At 49.4% G+C, this 17,863-nt stretch overlaps 1 protein-coding gene across 9 annotated transcripts in view; it reads right to left on the bottom strand.

Annotated features, from left to right (window-relative positions):
* Positions 1–17,863, bottom strand: part of LOC308184669 (uncharacterized protein) — a 271,042-nt gene that overhangs the window by 24,364 nt on the left and 228,815 nt on the right. For 3 of the 9 annotated variants that reach the window (XM_080571976.1, XM_080571975.1, XM_080571974.1), the window contains 2 exons: positions 16,991–17,191; positions 15,804–15,914 (listed from right to left, as the gene is read on the bottom strand). In XM_080571976.1, the coding sequence (XP_080428102.1) occupies positions 15,804–15,914; positions 16,991–17,191 (312 nt within the window). The other 6 variants (XR_013942778.1, XR_013942779.1, XR_013942780.1 and 3 more) reach the window with 3 other exon arrangements.

Raw genomic sequence — 17,863 nt, 5'->3', positions numbered from 1 at the left:
CAGTGCATTGAGTCCAGAGAGTGCACTGGCACCACTGGGGATGCAGTGCAGTGAGTCCACAGAGTGCACTGGCACCACTGGGGATGCAGTGCAGTGAGTCCACAGAGTGCACTGGCACCACTGGGGATGCACTGCAGTGAGTCCAGAGAGTGCACTGGCACCACTGGGGATGCAGTGCAGTGAATCCAGAGAGTGCACTGGCAACACTGGGGATGCACTGCAGTGAGTCCAGAGAGTGCACTAGCACCACTGGGGATGCAGTGCAGTGAGTCCAGAGAGTGCACTGGCACCACTGGGGATGCAGTGCAGTGAGTCCAGAGAGTGCGCTGGCACCACTGGGGATGCAGTGCAGTGAGTCCAGAGAGTGCACTGGCACCACTGGCGATGCACTGCAGTGAGTCCAGAGAGTGCACTGGCACCACTGGGGATGCACTGCAGTGAGTCCAGAGAGTGCACTGGCACCACTGGGGATGCAGTGCATTGAGTCCAGAGAGTGCACTGGCACCACTGGAGATGCAGTGCAGTGACTCCACAGAGTGCACTGGCACCACTGGGGATGCAGGGCAGTGAGTCCAGAGAGTGCACAGGCACGTTGGGTATGTAGTGCAGTGACTCCAGAGAGTGAACTGGCACCTTGGGTATGTAGTGCATTGAGTCCAGAGAGTGCACTGGCACCATGGGGATGCAGGGCAGTGAGTCCAGAGAGTGCACTGGCACCTCAGGGGATGCAGGGCAGTGAGTCCAGAGAGTGCACTGGCGCCACTGGGGATGCAGTGCAGTGAGTCCAGAGCGTGCACTGGCACCACTGGGGATGCAGTGCGGTGACTCCAGAGAGTGCACTGGCGCCACTGGGGATGCAGTGCAGTGAGTCCAGAGAGTGCGCTGGCACCACTGGGGATGCAGTGCAGTGAGTCCATAGAGTGCACTGGCACCACTGGGGATGCAGTGCAGTGAATCCAGAGAGTGCACTGGCAACACTGGGGATGCAGTGCAGTGAGTCCAGAGAGTGCACTGGCACCACTGGGGATGCAGTGGAGTGAGTCCAGAGAGTGCACTGGCACCACTGGGGATGCAGTGCAGGGAATCCAGAGAGTGCACTGGCACCACTGGGGATGCAGTGCAGTGAGTCCAGAGAGTGCACTGGCACTACTGGGGATGCAGTGCAGTGAATCCAGAGAGTGCACTGTCACCGCTGGGGATTCACTGCAGTGACTCCAGAGAGTGCACTGGCACCACTGGGCATGCAGTGCAGTGACTCCAGAGAGTGCGCTGGCACCACTGGGGATGCAGTGCAGTGAGTCCATAGAGTGCACTGGCACCACTGGGGATGCAGTGCGGTGACTCCAGAGAGTGCACTGGCACCACTGGAGATGCAGTGCAGTGACTCCACAGAGTGCACTGGCACCACTGGGGATGCAGGGCAGTGAGTCCAGAGAGTGCACTGGCACCACTGGGGATGCAGTGCAGTGAGTCCAGAGAGTGCGCTGGCACCACTGGGGATGCAGTGCAGTGAGTCCAGAGAGTGCACTGGCACCACTGGCGATGCACTGCAGTGAGTCCAGAGAGTGCGCTGGCACAACTGGGAATGCACTGCAGTGAGTCCAGAGAGTGCACTGGCACCACTGGGGATGCAGTGCATTGAGTCCAGAGAGTGCACTGGCACCACTGGAGATGCAGTGCAGTGACTCCACAGAGTGCACTGGCACCACTGGGGATGCAGGGCAGTGAGTCCAGAGAGTGCACAGGCACGTTGGGTATGTAGTGCAGTGACTCCAGAGAGTGAACTGGCACCTTGGGTATGTAGTGCATTGAGTCCAGAGAGTGCACTGGCACCATGGGGATGCAGGGCAGTGAGTCCAGAGAGTGCACTGGCACCTCAGGGGATGCAGGGCAGTGAGTCCAGAGAGTGCACTGGCGCCACTGGGGATGCAGTGCAGTGAGTCCAGAGCGTGCACTGGCACCACTGGGGATGCACTGCAGTGAGTCCAGAGAGTGCGCTGGCACCACTGGGGATGCAGTGCAGTGAGTCCATAGAGTGCACTGGCACCACTGGGGATGCAGGGCAGTGAGTCCAGAGAGTGCACTGGCACCACTGGGAATGCACTGCAGTGAGTCCAGAGAGTGCACTGGCACCACTGGGGATGCAGTGCATTGAGTCCAGAGAGTGCACTGGCACCACTGGGGATGCAGTGCAGTGAGTCCAGAGAGTGCACTGGCACCACTGGGGATGCAGTGGAGTGAGTCCAGAGAGTGCACTGGCACCACTGGGGATGCAGTGCAGGGAATCCAGAGAGTGCACTGGCACCACTGGGGATGCAGTGCAGTGAGTCCAGAGAGTGCACTGGCACCACTGGGGATGCAGTGCAGTGAGTCCAGAGAGTGCACTGGCACTACTGGGGATGCAGTGCAGTGAATCCAGAGAGTGCACTGTCACCGCTGGGGATTCACTGCAGTGACTCCAGAGAGTGCACTGGCACCACTGGGCATGCAGTGCAGTGACTCCAGAGAGTGCGCTGGCACCACTGGGGATGCAGTGCAGTGAGTCCATAGAGTGCACTGGCACCACTGGGGATGCAGTGCGGTGACTCCAGAGAGTGCACTGGCACCACTGGAGATGCAGTGCAGTGACTCCACAGAGTGCACTGGCACCACTGGGGATGCAGGGCAGTGAGTCCAGAGAGTGCACAGGCACGTTGGGTATGTAGTGCAGTGACTCCAGAGAGTGAACTGGCACCTTGGGTATGTAGTGCATTGAGTCCAGAGAGTGCACTGGCACCATGGGGATGCAGGGCAGTGAGTCCAGAGAGTGCACTGGCACCTCAGGGGATGCAGGGCAGTGAGTCCAGAGAGTGCACTGGCGCCACTGGGGATGCAGTGCAGTGAGTCCAGAGAGTGCGCTGGCACCACTGGGGATGCAGTGCAGTGAGTCCATAGAGTGCACTGGCACCACTGGGGATGCAGGGCAGTGAGTCCAGAGAGTGCACTGGCACCACTGAGGATGCAGTGCAGTGAGTCCAGAGAGTGCACAGGCACGTTGGGTATGTAGTGCAGTGAGTCCAGAGAGTGAACTGGCACCTTGGGTATGTAGTGCATTGAGTCCAGAGAGTGCACTGGCACCATGGGGATGCAGGGCAGTGAGTCCAGAGAGTGCACTGGCACCTCAGGGGATGCAGGGCAGTGAGTCCAGAGAGTGCACTGGCGCCACTGGGGATGCAGTGCAGTGAGTCCAGAGCGTGCACTGGCACCACTGGGGATGAACTGCAGTGAGTCCAGAGAGTGCGCTGGCACCACTGGGGATGCAGTGCAGTGAGTCCATAGAGTGCACTGGCACCATGGGGATGCAGGGCAGTGAGTCCAGAGAGTGCACTGGCACCACTGGGAATGCACTGCAGTGAGTCCAGAGAGTGCACTGGCACCACTGGGGATGCAGTGCAGGGAATCCAGAGAGTGCACTGGCACCACTGGGGATGCAGTGCAGTGAGTCCAGAGAGTGCACTGGCACCACTGGGGATGCAGTGCAGTGAGTCCAGAGAGTGCACTGGCACTACTGGGGATGCAGTGCAGTGAATCCAGAGAGTGCACTGTCACCGCTGGGGATTCACTGCAGTGACTCCAGAGAGTGCACTGGCACCACTGGGCATGCAGTGCAGTGACTCCAGAGAGTGCGCTGGCACCACTGGGGATGCAGTGCAGTGAGTCCATAGAGTGCACTGGCACCACTGGGGATGCAGTGCGGTGACTCCAGAGAGTGCACTGGCACCACTGGAGATGCAGTGCAGTGACTCCACAGAGTGCACTGGCACCACTGGGGATGCAGGGCAGTGAGTCCAGAGAGTGCACAGGCACGTTGGGTATGTAGTGCAGTGACTCCAGAGAGTGAACTGGCACCTTGGGTATGTAGTGCATTGAGTCCAGAGAGTGCACTGGCACCATGGGGATGCAGGGCAGTGAGTCCAGAGAGTGCACTGGCACCTCAGGGGATGCAGGGCAGTGAGTCCAGAGAGTGCACTGGCGCCACTGGGGATGCAGTGCAGTGAGTCCAGAGAGTGCGCTGGCACCACTGGGGATGCAGTGCAGTGAGTCCATAGAGTGCACTGGCACCACTGGGGATGCAGGGCAGTGAGTCCAGAGAGTGCACTGGCACCACTGAGGATGCAGTGCAGTGAGTCCAGAGAGTGCACTGGCACCTCAGGGGATGCAGTGCAGTGAGCCCATAGAGTGCACTGGCACCACTGGGGATGCAGTGCAGTGAGTCCAGAGAGTGCACTGGCACCACTGGGGATGCAGTGCGGTGAGTCCAGAGAGTGCACTTGCAACACTTGGGATGCAGTGCAGTGAGTCCAGAGAGTGAACTGGCACCTTGGGTATGTAGTGCATTGAGTCCAGAGAGTGCACTGGCACCATGGGGATGCAGGGCAGTGAGTCCAGAGAGTGCGCTGGCACCACTGGGGATGCAGTGCAGTGAGTCCAGAGAGTGCACTGGCACCACTGAGGACGCACTGCAGTGAGTCCAGAGAGTGCACTGGCACCACTGGGGATGCACTGCAGTGAGTCCAGAGAGTGCACTGGCACCACTGGAGATGCAGTGCAGTGACTCCACAGAGTGCACTGGCACCACTGGGGATGCAGGGCAGTGAGTCCAGAGAGTGCACTGGCACCACTGGGGATGCAGTGCAGTGAGTCCATAGAGTGCACTGGCACTACTTGGGATGCAGTGCAGTGAGTCCAGAGAGTGCACTGGCACCACTGGGGATGCAGTGCAGTGAGTCCAGAGAGTGCACTGGCACCACTGGTGATGCAGTGCATTGAGTCCAGAGAGTGCACTGGCACCACTGGGGATGCAGTGCATTGAGTCCACAGAGTGCACTGGCACCACTGGGGATGCAGTGCAGTGAGTCCACAGAGTGCACTGGCACCACTGGGGATGCACTGCAGTGAGTCCAGAGAGTGCACTGGCACCACTGGGGATGCAGTGGAGTGAGTCCAGAGAGTGCACTGGCACCACTGGGGATGCAGTGCAGGGAATCCAGAGAGTGCACTGGCACCACTGGGGATGCAGTGCAGTGAGTCCAGAGAGTGCACTGGCACCACTGGGGATGCAGTGCAGTGAGTCCAGAGAGTGCACTGGCACTACTGGGGATGCAGTGCAGTGAATCCAGAGAGTGCACTGGCACCGCTGGGGATTCACTGCAGTGACTCCAGAGAGTGCACTGGCACCACTGGGCATGCAGTGCAGTGACTCCAGAGAGTGCACTGGCACCGCTGGGGATTCACTGCAGTGAGTGCAGAGAGGGCACTGGCACCACTGGGAATGCACTGCAGTGAGTCCAGAGAGTGCACTGGCACCACTGGGGACTGTTTTGCAAAGAAAAGCGTTTTATTGTTGCTATTCACAGCTTCCATTATTCACAGGTTTTTGAATGCTAACATTGCTCAGGAAAAGATCTGATATTTGTAGGGGTACCGTCATTCCTAGTTATTTGTTTTTACATTGTCCTTGCATTTATTACCATATAATTTCAAGTCTAAGTTTGTGGTTTAAGTTATAATAAGGAAAAAAGCAGTAGTTGAAGTAGTCAGGTTAAAGATTATAGATGGAGAGGAACTTGGCTTTAGATACTAAAAACAGGATGGCAGTTAGACTTGCCTTAGAAAAATTAAAATGGTTGACTAAACTTTTTTTCCCAAAACGTTGTGCTGACCAGCCAATTTGAATTTGGCGGTATTAAAGCTGTCTGCAATAAGTTTTTCTGTTTTGGATTGTAGCTAGTTCCTCTAGGTGCTCCCGCAGAATAGTATTTTTACTATACCTATATATACTTTATATATTTACTATACCTATATATACCTAATGCCTTTCTTAGAAACAAACAAAATCTCTTTTTAAATATAACTTTCTTGCAGTTGTTAATGATGGAATTGCTCCGCCACAAAGGATTCTTTTTCCACCTGAGAAGATACGTATGGATTGGCAAGAAACACAAAGTGTTGGAGTTGGCCTGTACAATCTTGGCAACACACGTTTTCTTAATGCTACTCTACAGTGTTTGACCTACACCCCCCCACTTGCCAATTACATGCTTTATCTTGAGCACAGCCAGTCATGTGAGTACTTTCTAACAGTATTTTAAATCTGTTGGATAGCTCTGAAGGTGAAAGAACAGCAGTGATTCTGTGAGAAAAAGTTACTTGCCTGATTTTACCTGTAGAAGCTGGCTTTGAGCATTGTATTAGCAGTGGGCTCAGAATAGCATATGGAGTGCGTTTAATGCACCATGTGTGTTTTTTGTTTGTTTTTTTAAAAGGATCTTTTCTTGCTTCATGGGAATAATGAAGTGCATTGGACAGGAATGCATTTAATGAACATTTGGCATTTGGGCTATTTGGGCTTCCTGCTGCTAGAAAGGCAATAAAATTTAGGATGTTGGCATCATAGGTCTTTAGTCTTCACAGCCTAGGTTCCATAATGCACTACAATAAATGGTCTGTTCGTTGTTGAACCAATTAAAAAAACAAACAAACAAAAAAAAAACCTAGAAAGCAATATGAGCTGTTATGAACATGACTAGATTTTTTTGTGGGACTGTATTAAAATCTAGACTGATTTTGTTCTAAATAAAATGTTGTACTATAAACTAAATGTTGTACTAAACGTGTATGCTTTTTAGGCTGGTACCTTTGTATCGATACCTAGAAATTTAACTGTTTTCTTCCTGTATATAGAAATTGTTTCAGTTAAGAATCCTGTTGAAAAAAGGAGGGCAGAAGTACTATTACATACATTACTTTAGTTTTTCCTTTCTCCCAAAGGACTCGTAGCTCTGTATCATGAAGCTCACCTGACAGCACTGTGCTGAAAATAACCCACATTCTCTTAATGCTGTATCATCAATGTCAAATATTCTTTCCTCATATATTTTGCAGCCTGTGGAGTTCACATTCCTGTCAGCCTTCACAAACGTGACTTTGCAGTAGTCTTTTAGATTTCTCATCACAAAATGCACTTGAACACAAGCTTAATGGATATTTTTATTCTATAAAGTTGTGTGAAATGAAATGTTACGAGACTGTTGGGACAAGGAGAGTGGATACTGTATCTATAGTTTAAATGTTACTTATATGTTTGTTTGTAGTTATGTCTGTTTCGCTAGACTGGGATGCTTTCTTCTTTCACTCTTCAGGTCGTGAACAAGATTTTTGCATGATGTGCACGATGGAGACTCACATTAACCAGGCCCTGCGTTGCACTGTTGATGCTATCGAGCCTACGCGTGTTATCAATAACCTCAGTCGTAAGTGGCTTCAGATGTGTTTCTTTTTCAGTATCTTGTAATCTTCAAATAATTATTTGATGTGTATAAATGGTTTTAACACTATAAAGAAGAGAGATTTTAGAAATACGAGAATTATTTCATTTTTAAATGAGGTAAATACTATCATCTTCTTATTTAGGAATAGGACAACATTTCCATTTTGGCAGTCAAGAAGACGCACACGAGTTCTTGCGCTATACTGTCGATGCTATGCAGGAAGCGTGCTTGAATGGAAGCACCAAGTCAGCATAAACAAATTCACTTTTATACGTTCTCTAGCACCTTGTAGTCCTTTATTTACTATCAAAACTGAAAGTCTACGTCATCCTTGGTTTTCATAAAACTCTTTGAAGAGTTAACTGTGTGCCTTAAATCTTCTGAGGTCTGATTATAATTTATTTCCAGATTGGACAGATCTTCTCAAGCTACCACCATCATTCATCAAATATTTGGAGGATTTCTAAGATCAAGAGGTACTTTTAAAAATATTCCTGTCCTTAGAACTGATCTGTGTCTTTTGTCGGTAGTAAAGCAGTCTGCAGCTTGTCTAAAGTAGTATCTATCGACAACTTGAATTTGGACAGTTAGTCTCCTCCACGTATTGTTAAGCATTTATATTTTGCTTCCACTGAAGTGCTTGAATTGCAAAGCAGTTTCGGATACATATGAGGCATTTCTTGATATCACTTTGGATATAAAGGTAGGATGTTTTGTAAATATAATTCATGATGTTTAAGTACATGTATAATTTTCTAAATTAAACTTGTTTAACTTAAAAAACCAAACCACATACAATGTTAAAATATAAGAGCTTAAGAGAGCAGATGGAAGCATCTGCCTCGAGGGCAGGTGAGTTGGCAGAGTAAGGGAGCAGATGAGAGTACCTGTCCTAGCTGTGCTGTGGCTTTGGATGCTGCCGCGGCCTATGCTTTTCTTTTTCTTTCGCAGGTGCCTTGCACAGACTCAGAGGGGCCAAGCTGCACTCTGAAGAGCAGCACGAGAAGGGCAGGCTGGTCGTGAGTGGGGTTGGAGCGGAATGGCCAAGTTGCGCAAGGTGACTGCGAAGGGTATCCATTTTGCTTTTCAGGTGTCATGGCAGGCTCTACACAGAAGTGGCTGAGGATTTGAGAAGAGGTTACAGAGCATCAAGGAGCAGCACGTGCAGTGACGGTTTCCAAACGGTATGGTTGCTTTCTCTTCTGTTCATCAGGTGCCACAGGCAAGGTGGGCTGTGACGTTAGTCTTTAGAATCGGAGCTAAGCAGGTCACTAGAATGCCACAGGGCATCTGAGAAGGGTGTTTTAACAGAAAAAGCTTGTCTGGCATGGCAGTGCCTGATGGCAGCGTGTTTCCACAGGTGAAGAGGTGCCTGAAGCCCCATCCTGTCTAGCCTGCGCACACCTCGCTGAGAATGAAAGCCGCTTTCCAGTAATTCAGAAAGCCAAGTTACATCTCGGCCTCGAGCATCTGGGGCCTGTGCTTTTGGGCCTGTCTGTAGCATTTGGCACTTGCATTAATACTTTCTTGGCATATATTTAGGCTTTTGGGGCCAGTGTCTTGGGGGGGTGTGGAGCTGCTTGTACACCTTTGGGGCTTGCATCTGGGGGGGGGGGGGGGGGGTTGGGAGTTGCTTGTACACCTTTGGGGACTGTGGCTGGGGGGGGGGGGGTCAGGGCCTGCATCTGGGGGGGTTGGAAGCTGCTCCTACAATGTAGGGATCTGTATCTGTGGGGGTTGGGAGCTGCTTGTACACAGTATGGGCTTGCGTTTGGGGGCAGGTGTTGGGAGCTGCTTGTACAATGTAGGGATCTGCATCTGGAGGGGGTTGGGAGCTGCTTGTACACCTTTGGGGCTTGCATCTGGAGGGGGTTGGGGCCTGCCTCTGGGGGGGTGGTTGTGAGCTGCTTGTATACTGTAGGGGCCTGCTTGTACACCTTTGGTGGGGCCTGCGTCTGGGGGGGGGGTGGGAGCTGCTTGTACACTGTTAGGGCCTGCCTTGCGGGGGGGGGTGGGAGCTGCTTTTACACTGTAGGGGTCTGGGTCTTGGGGGGTTGGGGCTGTTTGTACACCTTTGGGGTGTGCCTCTGGGGAGGGTGGGGAGTTGCTTGGACACCTTTGGGGCCTGTGTCTGGGGGGGGTTGGGGCCTGTGCTGGGGGGGTTGGGAGCTGCTTGTACACTCTAGGGTCTTCTGGCGGGCTTTGGAGCCTCCCTTTGAGGGGGACATTTGGGAGCTGGTTGTACACCTTTGGGGCCAGAGTCTGGGGCGTGGGGGCTGGGGCTGGGGCCTGCATCTGGGTGGGGTGGGGTCCAGTTCATGGGGGGGGGTTGGGAGCTGCTTGTGGACAGTTGGGGTCTGCATCCGGGTGTGGTTGGGGCCTGCTTGTAGACTTCTGCAGCCTGCGTCTGGTGTTTGGGGGCTTTTCTGTAGCGTTTGGGGCTTGCATTTTGGCTTTGGGATGTGTCTTGAGCTTCTGGGGCCTAGCTGTAGTGCTTGGGGCCTGCGTCTGGGGCTTTTCTGTAGCATTTTGGTCACGTGTTTGTGATTTGGGGTGTGTATCCAGGGTTTTGCCTTTTTTGTAGTTTTCAGCTATGTGTCAGTTTCTTTGTCAGTTGCCTGGGGTTAGGGGCAGTTTGGGGTTTGGATCATTAGTCAGTGTCATTAGCGTTGGGGGGTTGATATGAAGGGTTAGGGTTGTGGTTAGAGTTGTTAGGGTTAAAGGGAATAAGGATTTTAGGGTAAGGGGATCAAGGTTGTGGGAATAAAAATGTTTTTGCACAGAGTTACATCGTTTAGAGGGAAGGAAGGTGGTACTGAGATATGCTTGCAGTGATAAGAAAGCTTCACAGACAACCTTGTAAAATGCAGACAACCAGAATCCTTAGAGCAATTGGGTGGAAATCACGGTGTAAGAAACATTACCACCTCAAAGAGGAAAACAGTCAAGAAAAAAAGAAAATTGACTTGTAACAGGCCAGCAGCTGTGTATTTTCTGTGAAGAACCAGATAGATTGTGAACCTGGATTACCCGGTCAATTGGGAAACTGGGGAGGGTCCTGGTCACCGAGAGGGAAAAAAAAATTTATATAAACTGTGTTATGGAACTAGTACGTGGCTTGTGGGACACCTGCCATTGCACTCGTGAATAAAAATGCTACCTCACTGAGATCCTTGCCTGAGCCTATGTTATTAGTTACAGAGTGTTTTTAACAAGGTGTTAGGGTTTTAAGGTTTCAGGGCTAAGGCACTAGGGTTGGGTTTCAGGGTTAGGGTTTCCAGGGTTTAGGGTTAGGATTTTAAGGTTGTTAGGGTTGGAGTTAAAGGGTTAGGGTCTGGGGGTTAGTGTGTTAAGGTTTTAAAGTTTTTTGGGGTTTTAGTGTAGATAGGGTTTTTAGGGGTTAGGGTCATAGGGTTTTATTTATGGTAAGGTATTTAGGGTTAGGGGTTTAAGGTCTCAATTTTTGTTTGTTTTTAAGGTTAGGGGCTCCAGGGTTAGGGCCTTGAGAGTCTTAATTTTTTGGGTTAGGGTTTAGAGGGTCTTAATTTTTAGGGTTAGGGGTTTTAGGCGTAGGTCTTCAGGGCTTTAGTGTGGTAAATTTTATTGGGTTAGGGCTGAAAGGGTTTTTAGGGTTAGGGTTTCTAGAGTTTTTTGGGGTGGGGGTTAGGGTTAGATGCGTGGGTGCCGTAGGGTTAGGGGTTAGGCCTAATATTAGGGCGGAAGGCCAAATTAAGAGGGTGGGAGACCCCCAAAATTGAAGGGTTGAAGCCCCAAGTTAGGGGAAGGAACCTCAAAGTTGTGGGGTCCCCCAAAATTGGGCAGAAGAACTATTAATATTGGGGGAAACCCGAAAAAAGGAGGGTGGGGGACTCTAAAATTGGGGGGGACCCCCAAAAGTGGTCAGGTCCCCCCAAATTAGGGGAGGAACCCCCAAGATTGGGTGGGTGAACCCCCAAATTGGGGGGAAGAACACTTAAAATGGAAGCGTGAAATTCCAGAATTGAATGTGGACCCCCCAAGAACTGGGGAGGAATCCCCAAAATTCGGGGGGACCCTCAAAATTGGGGTTAAAGCCCCAGATGTCGGGGAGTGAAGCCCCAAATTAAGGGATGGAACCTCAAAAATGTGGTGAGAACCCCAACATTGGGGGAAAGAACCTTAATATTAGGGTGGCAGGCCTAAAAAAGATGGTGGGGGACCCCAAAATTGTGGGGGGATTGGAAGGGGGGGGGGAATCCCCAAAATGGAGGGGGAACCCCAAAACTGGGGGGGCGAAGCACCAAATTAGGGAAAGGAACCGAAAATTGTGGGGAAGAACCCTGAAATGGAGAGGTGAAAACCCGAAATTGAGGGGAAAACCCCAAAACGGCGGGAAAACCTCCATAAACACAAAATGGAACGGGGAATGTAACAGAGCAAAAAACGTGGCGTCCTACGGCAAACTGCGAGGCTCAATTTTCCGGGGAGTGCTGGGAAATGTAGTTCTTGGGAACTGGGTTTCCGGGAGGCCATGTTGCCTTCCCAGAGCATGTCGGGAGGTGCAGTTCTCGAGAAGCCGCTTACCGGGCAGCCATATTGGGAGTCCGGGGAATGCCGGGAGATGTAGTCTTCCGGCACTGGGCTTCCGGGAGGCCATATTGGTTTCCCAGAGCATGCCGGGGTATGTAGTACTCGAGGGCACTGGGCTTCCGGGAGGCCATGTTGTTTTCCCAGAGCATGCCGGGAGATGTAGTTTTCCGGCACTGGACTTCCGGGAGGCCATATTGTTTTCCCAGGGCATGCCGGGAGATGTAGTTCTCGGACACTGGGCTTCCGGGAGGCCATGTTTTTTTCCTAGAACATGCTGGGAGATGTAGTCTTCCGGCACTGGGCTTCCGGGAAGCCATGTTGTTTTCCCAGAGCATGCCGGGAGATGTAGTTTTCCGGCACTGGACTTCCGGGAGGCCATATTGTTTTCCCAGAGCATGCCGAGAGATGTAGTCTTCCGGCACTGGGCTTCCGGGAGGCCATATTGGTTTCCCAGAGCATGCCGGGATATGTAGTACTCTGGGAGGGGTGCACTGGACTTCCGGGAGGCCATGTTTGGATTCCGAGGAATGCCGGGAGTTGTAGTTTTCCGGCACTGGACTTCCGGGAGGCCATATTGGTTTCCCAGAGCATGCCGGGAGATGTAGTTTTCCGGCACTGGACTTCCGGGAGGCCATATTGTTTTCCCAGAGCATGCCGGGAGATGTAGTCTTCCGGCACTGGGCGTTTTTTGCTAATAATTTTTGTACTAATAACATAGGCTCAGGCAAGGATCTCAGTGAGGTAGCATTTTTATTCATGAGTGCAATGGCAGGTGTCCCACAAGCCACGTACTAGTTTATACAGTTTAACACAGTTTATATAAATTTTTTTTTCCCTCTCGGTGACCAGGACCCTCCCCAGTTTCCCAATTGACCGGGTAATCCAGGTTCACAATCTATCTGGTTCTTCACAGAAAATACACAGCTGCTGGCCTGTTACAAGTCAATTTTCTTTTTTTCTTGACTGTTTTCCTCTTTGAGGTGGTAATGTTTCTTACACCGTGATTTCCACCCAATTGCTCTAAGGATTCTGGTTGTCTGCATTTTACAAGGTTGTCTGTGAAGCTTTCTTATCACTGCAAGCATATCTCAGTACCACCTTCCTTCCCTCTAAACGATGTAACTCTGTGCAAAAACATTTTTATTCCCACAACCTTGATCCCCTTACCCTAAAATCCTTATTCCCTTTAACCCTAACAACTCTAACCACAACCCTAACCCTTCATATCAACCCCCCAACGCTAATGACACTGACTAATGATCCAAACCCCAAACTGCCCCTAACCCCAGGCAACTGACAAAGAAACTGACACATAGCTGAAAACTACAAAAAAGGCAAAACCCTGGATACACACCCCAAATCACAAACACGTGACCAAAATGCTACAGAAAAGCCCCAGACGCAGGCCCCAAGCACTACAGCTAGGCCCCAGAAGCTCAAGACACATCCCAAAGCCAAAATGCAAGCCCCAAACGCTACAGAAAAGCCCCCAAACACCAGACGCAGGCTGCAGAAGTCTACAAGCAGGCCCCAACCACACCCGGATGCAGACCCCAACTGTCCACAAGCAGCTCCCAACCCCCCCCCATGAACTGGACCCCACCCCACCCAGATGCAGGCCCCAGCCCCAGCCCCCACGCCCCAGACTCTGGCCCCAAAGGTGTACAACCAGCTCCCAAATGTCCCCCTCAAAGGGAGGCTCCAAAGCCCGCCAGAAGACCCTAGAGTGTACAAGCAGCTCCCAACCCCCCCAGCACAGGCCCCACCCCCCCCCAGACACAGGCCCCAAAGGTGTCCAAGCAACTCCCCACCCTCCCCAGAGGCACACCCCAAAGGTGTACAAACAGCCCCAACCCCCCAAGACCCAGACCCCTACAGTGTAAAAGCAGCTCCCACCCCCCCCCCGCAAGGCAGGCCCTAACAGTGTACAAGCAGCTCCCACCCCCCCCCCAGACGCAGGCCCCACCAAAGGTGTACAAGCAGGCCCCTACAGTATACAAGCAGCTCACAACCACCCCCCCAGAGGCAGGCCCCAACCCCCTCCAGATGCAAGCCCCAAAGGTGTACAAGCAGCTCCCAACCCCCTCCAGATGCAGATCCCTACATTGTACAAGCAGCTCCCAACACCTGCCCCCAAACGCAAGCCCATACTGTGTACAAGCAGCTCCCAACCCCCACAGATACAGATCCCTACATTGTAGGAGCAGCTTCCAACCCCCCCAGATGCAGGCCCTGACCCCCCCCCCCCAGCCACAGTCCCCAAAGGTGTACAAGCAACTCCCAACCCCCCCCCCCCCCCCCAGATGCAAGCCCCAAAGGTGTACAAGCAGCTCCACACCCCCCCAAGACACTGGCCCCAAAAGCCTAAATATATGCCAAGAAAGTATTAATGCAAGTGCCAAATGCTACAGACAGGCCCAAAAGCACAGGCCCCAGATGCTCGAGGCCGAGATGTAACTTGGCTTTCTGAATTACTGGAAAGCGGCTTTCATTCTCAGCGAGGTGTGCGCAGGCTAGACAGGATGGGGCTTCAGGCACCTCTTCACCTGTGGAAACACGCTGCCATCAGGCACTGCCATGCCAGACAAGCTTTTTCTGTTAAAACACCCTTCTCAGATGCCCTGTGGCATTCTAGTGACCTGCTTAGCTCCGATTCTAAAGACTAACGTCACAGCCCACCTTGCCTGTGGCACCTGATGAACAGAAGAGAAAGCAACCATACCGTTTGGAAACCGTCACTGCACGTGCTGCTCCTTGATGCTCTGTAACCTCTTCTCAAATCCTCAGCCACTTCTGTGTAGAGCCTGCCATGACACCTGAAAAGCAAAATGGATACCCTTCGCAGTCACCTTGCGCAACTTGGCCATTCCGCTCCAACCCCACTCACGACCAGCCTGCCCTTCTCGTGCTGCTCTTCAGAGTGCAGCTTGGCCCCTCTGAGTCTGTGCAAGGCACCTGCGAAAGAAAAAGAAAAGCATAGGCCGCGGCAGCATCCAAAGCCACAGCACAGCTAGGACAGGTACTCTCATCTGCTCCCTTACTCTGCCAACTCACCTGCCCTCGAGGCAGATGCTTCCATCTGCTCTCTTAAGCTCTTATATTTTAACATTGTATGTGGTTTGGTTTTTTAAGTTAAACAAGTTTAATTTAGAAAGTTATACATGTACTTAAACATCATGAATTATATTTACAAAACATCCTACCTTTATATCCAAAGTGATATCAAGAAATGCCTCATATGTATCCGAAACTGCTTTGCAATTCAAGCACTTCAGTGGAAGCAAAATATAAATGCTTAACAATACGTGGAGGAGACTAACTGTCCAAATTCAAGTTGTCGATAGATACTACTTTAGACAAGCTGCAGACTGCTTTACTACCGACAAAAGACACAGATCAGTTCTAAGGACAGGAATATTTTTAAAAGTACCTCTTGATCTTAGAAATCCTCCAAATATTTGATGAATGATGGTGGTAGCTTGAGAAGATCTGTCCAATCTGGAAATAAATTATAATCAGACCTCAGAAGATTTAAGGCACACAGTTAACTCTTCAAAGAGTTTTATGAAAACCAAGGATGACGTAGACTTTCAGTTTTGATAGTAAATAAAGGACTACAAGGTGCTAGAGAACGTATAAAAGTGAATTTGTTTATGCTGACTTGGTGCTTCCATTCAAGCACGCTTCCTGCATAGCATCGACAGTATAGCGCAAGAACTCGTGTGCGTCTTCTTGACTGCCAAAATGGAAATGTTGTCCTATTCCTAAATAAGAAGATGATAGTATTTACCTCATTTAAAAATGAAATAATTCTCGTATTTCTAAAATCTCTCTTCTTTATAGTGTTAAAACCATTTATACACATCAAATAATTATTTGAAGATTACAAGATACTGAAAAAGAAACACATCTGAAGCCACTTACGACTGAGGTTATTGATAACACGCGTAGGCTCGATAGCATCAACAGTGCAACGCAGGGCCTGGTTAATGTGAGTCTCCATCGTGCACATCATGCAAAAATCTTGTTCACGACCTGAAGAGTGAAAGAAGAAAGCATCCCAGTCTAGCGAAACAGACATAACTACAAACAAACATATAAGTAACATTTAAACTATAGATACAGTATCCACTCTCCTTGTCCCAACAGTCTCGTAACATTTCATTTCACACAACTTTATAGAATAAAAATATCCATTAAGCTTGTGTTCAAGTGCATTTTGTGATGAGAAATCTAAAAGACTACTGCAAAGTCACGTTTGTGAAGGCTGACAGGAATGTGAACTCCACAGGCTGCAAAATATATGAGGAAAGAATATTTGACATTGATGATACAGCATTAAGAGAATGTGGGTTATTTTCAGCACAGTGCTGTCAGGTGAGCTTCATGATACAGAGCTACGAGTCCTTTGGGAGAAAGGAAAAACTAAAGTAATGTATGTAATAGTACTTCTGCCCTCCTTTTTTCAACAGGATTCTTAACTGAAACAATTTCTATATACAGGAAGAAAACAGTTAAATTTCTAGGTATCGATACAAAGGTACCAGCCTAAAAAGCATACACGTTTAGTACAACATTTAGTTTATAGTACAACATTTTATTTAGAACAAAATCAGTCTAGATTTTAATACAGTCCCACAAAAAAATCTAGTCATGTTCATAACAGCTCATATTGCTTTCTAGGTTTTTTTTTTGTTTGTTTGTTTTTTTAATTGGTTCAACAACGAACAGACCATTTATTGTAGTGCATTATGGAACCTAGGCTGTGAAGACTAAAGACCTATGATGCCAACATCCTAAATTTTATTGCCTTTCTAGCAGCAGGAAGCCCAAATAGCCCAAATGCCAAATGTTCATTAAATGCATTCCTGTCCAATGCACTTCATTATTCCCATGAAGCAAGAAAAGATCCTTTTAAAAAAACAAACAAAAAACACACATGGTGCATTAAACGCACTCCATATGCTATTCTGAGCCCACTGCTAATACAATGCTCAAAGCCAGCTTCTACAGGTAAAATCAGGCAAGTAACTTTTTCTCACAGAATCACTGCTGTTCTTTCACCTTCAGAGCTATCCAACAGATTTAAAATACTGTTAGAAAGTACTCACATGACTGGCTGTGCTCAAGATAAAGCATGTAATTGGCAAGTGGGGGGGTGTAGGTCAAACACTGTAGAGTAGCATTAAGAAAACGTGTGTTGCCAAGATTGTACAGGCCAACTCCAACACTTTGTGTTTCTTGCCAATCCATACGTATCTTCTCAGGTGGAAAAAGAATCCTTTGTGGCGGAGCAATTCCATCATTAACAACTGCAAGAAAGTTATATTTAAAAAGAGATTTTGTTTGTTTCTAAGAAAGGCATTAGGTATATATAGGTATAGTAAATATATAAAGTATATATAGGTATAGTAAAAATACTATTCTGCGGGAGCACCTAGAGGAACTAGCTACAATCCAAAACAGAAAAACTTATTGCAGACAGCTTTAATACCGCCAAATTCAAATTGGCTGGTCAGCACAACGTTTTGGGAAAAAAAGTTTAGTCAACCATTTTAATTTTTCTAAGGCAAGTCTAACTGCCATCCTGTTTTTAGTATCTAAAGCCAAGTTCCTCTCCATCTATAATCTTTAACCTGACTACTTCAACTACTGCTTTTTTCCTTATTATAACTTAAACCACAAACGTAGACTTGAAATTATATGGTAATAAATGCAAGGACAATGTAAAAACAAATAACTAGGAATGACGGTACCCCTACAAATATCAGATCTTTTCCTGAGCAATGTTAGCATTCAAAAACCTGTGAATAATGGAAGCTGTGAATAGCAACAATAAAACGCTTTTCTTTGCAAAACAGTCCCCAGTGGTGCCAGTGCACTCTCTGGACTCACTGCAGTGCATTCCCAGTGGTGCCAGTGCCCTCTCTGCACTCACTGCAGTGAATCCCCAGCGGTGCCAGTGCACTCTCTGGAGTCACTGC

The sequence above is a fragment of the Anser brachyrhynchus genome (genome assembly GCF_964034855.1).
Source record: "Anser brachyrhynchus genome assembly, chromosome: W".
NCBI classification, from domain to species: domain Eukaryota; kingdom Metazoa; phylum Chordata; class Aves; order Anseriformes; family Anatidae; genus Anser; species Anser brachyrhynchus.
Note: the sequence above shows the minus strand (reverse complement) of the source record. Positions and strands in the feature narration are given on the sequence as shown.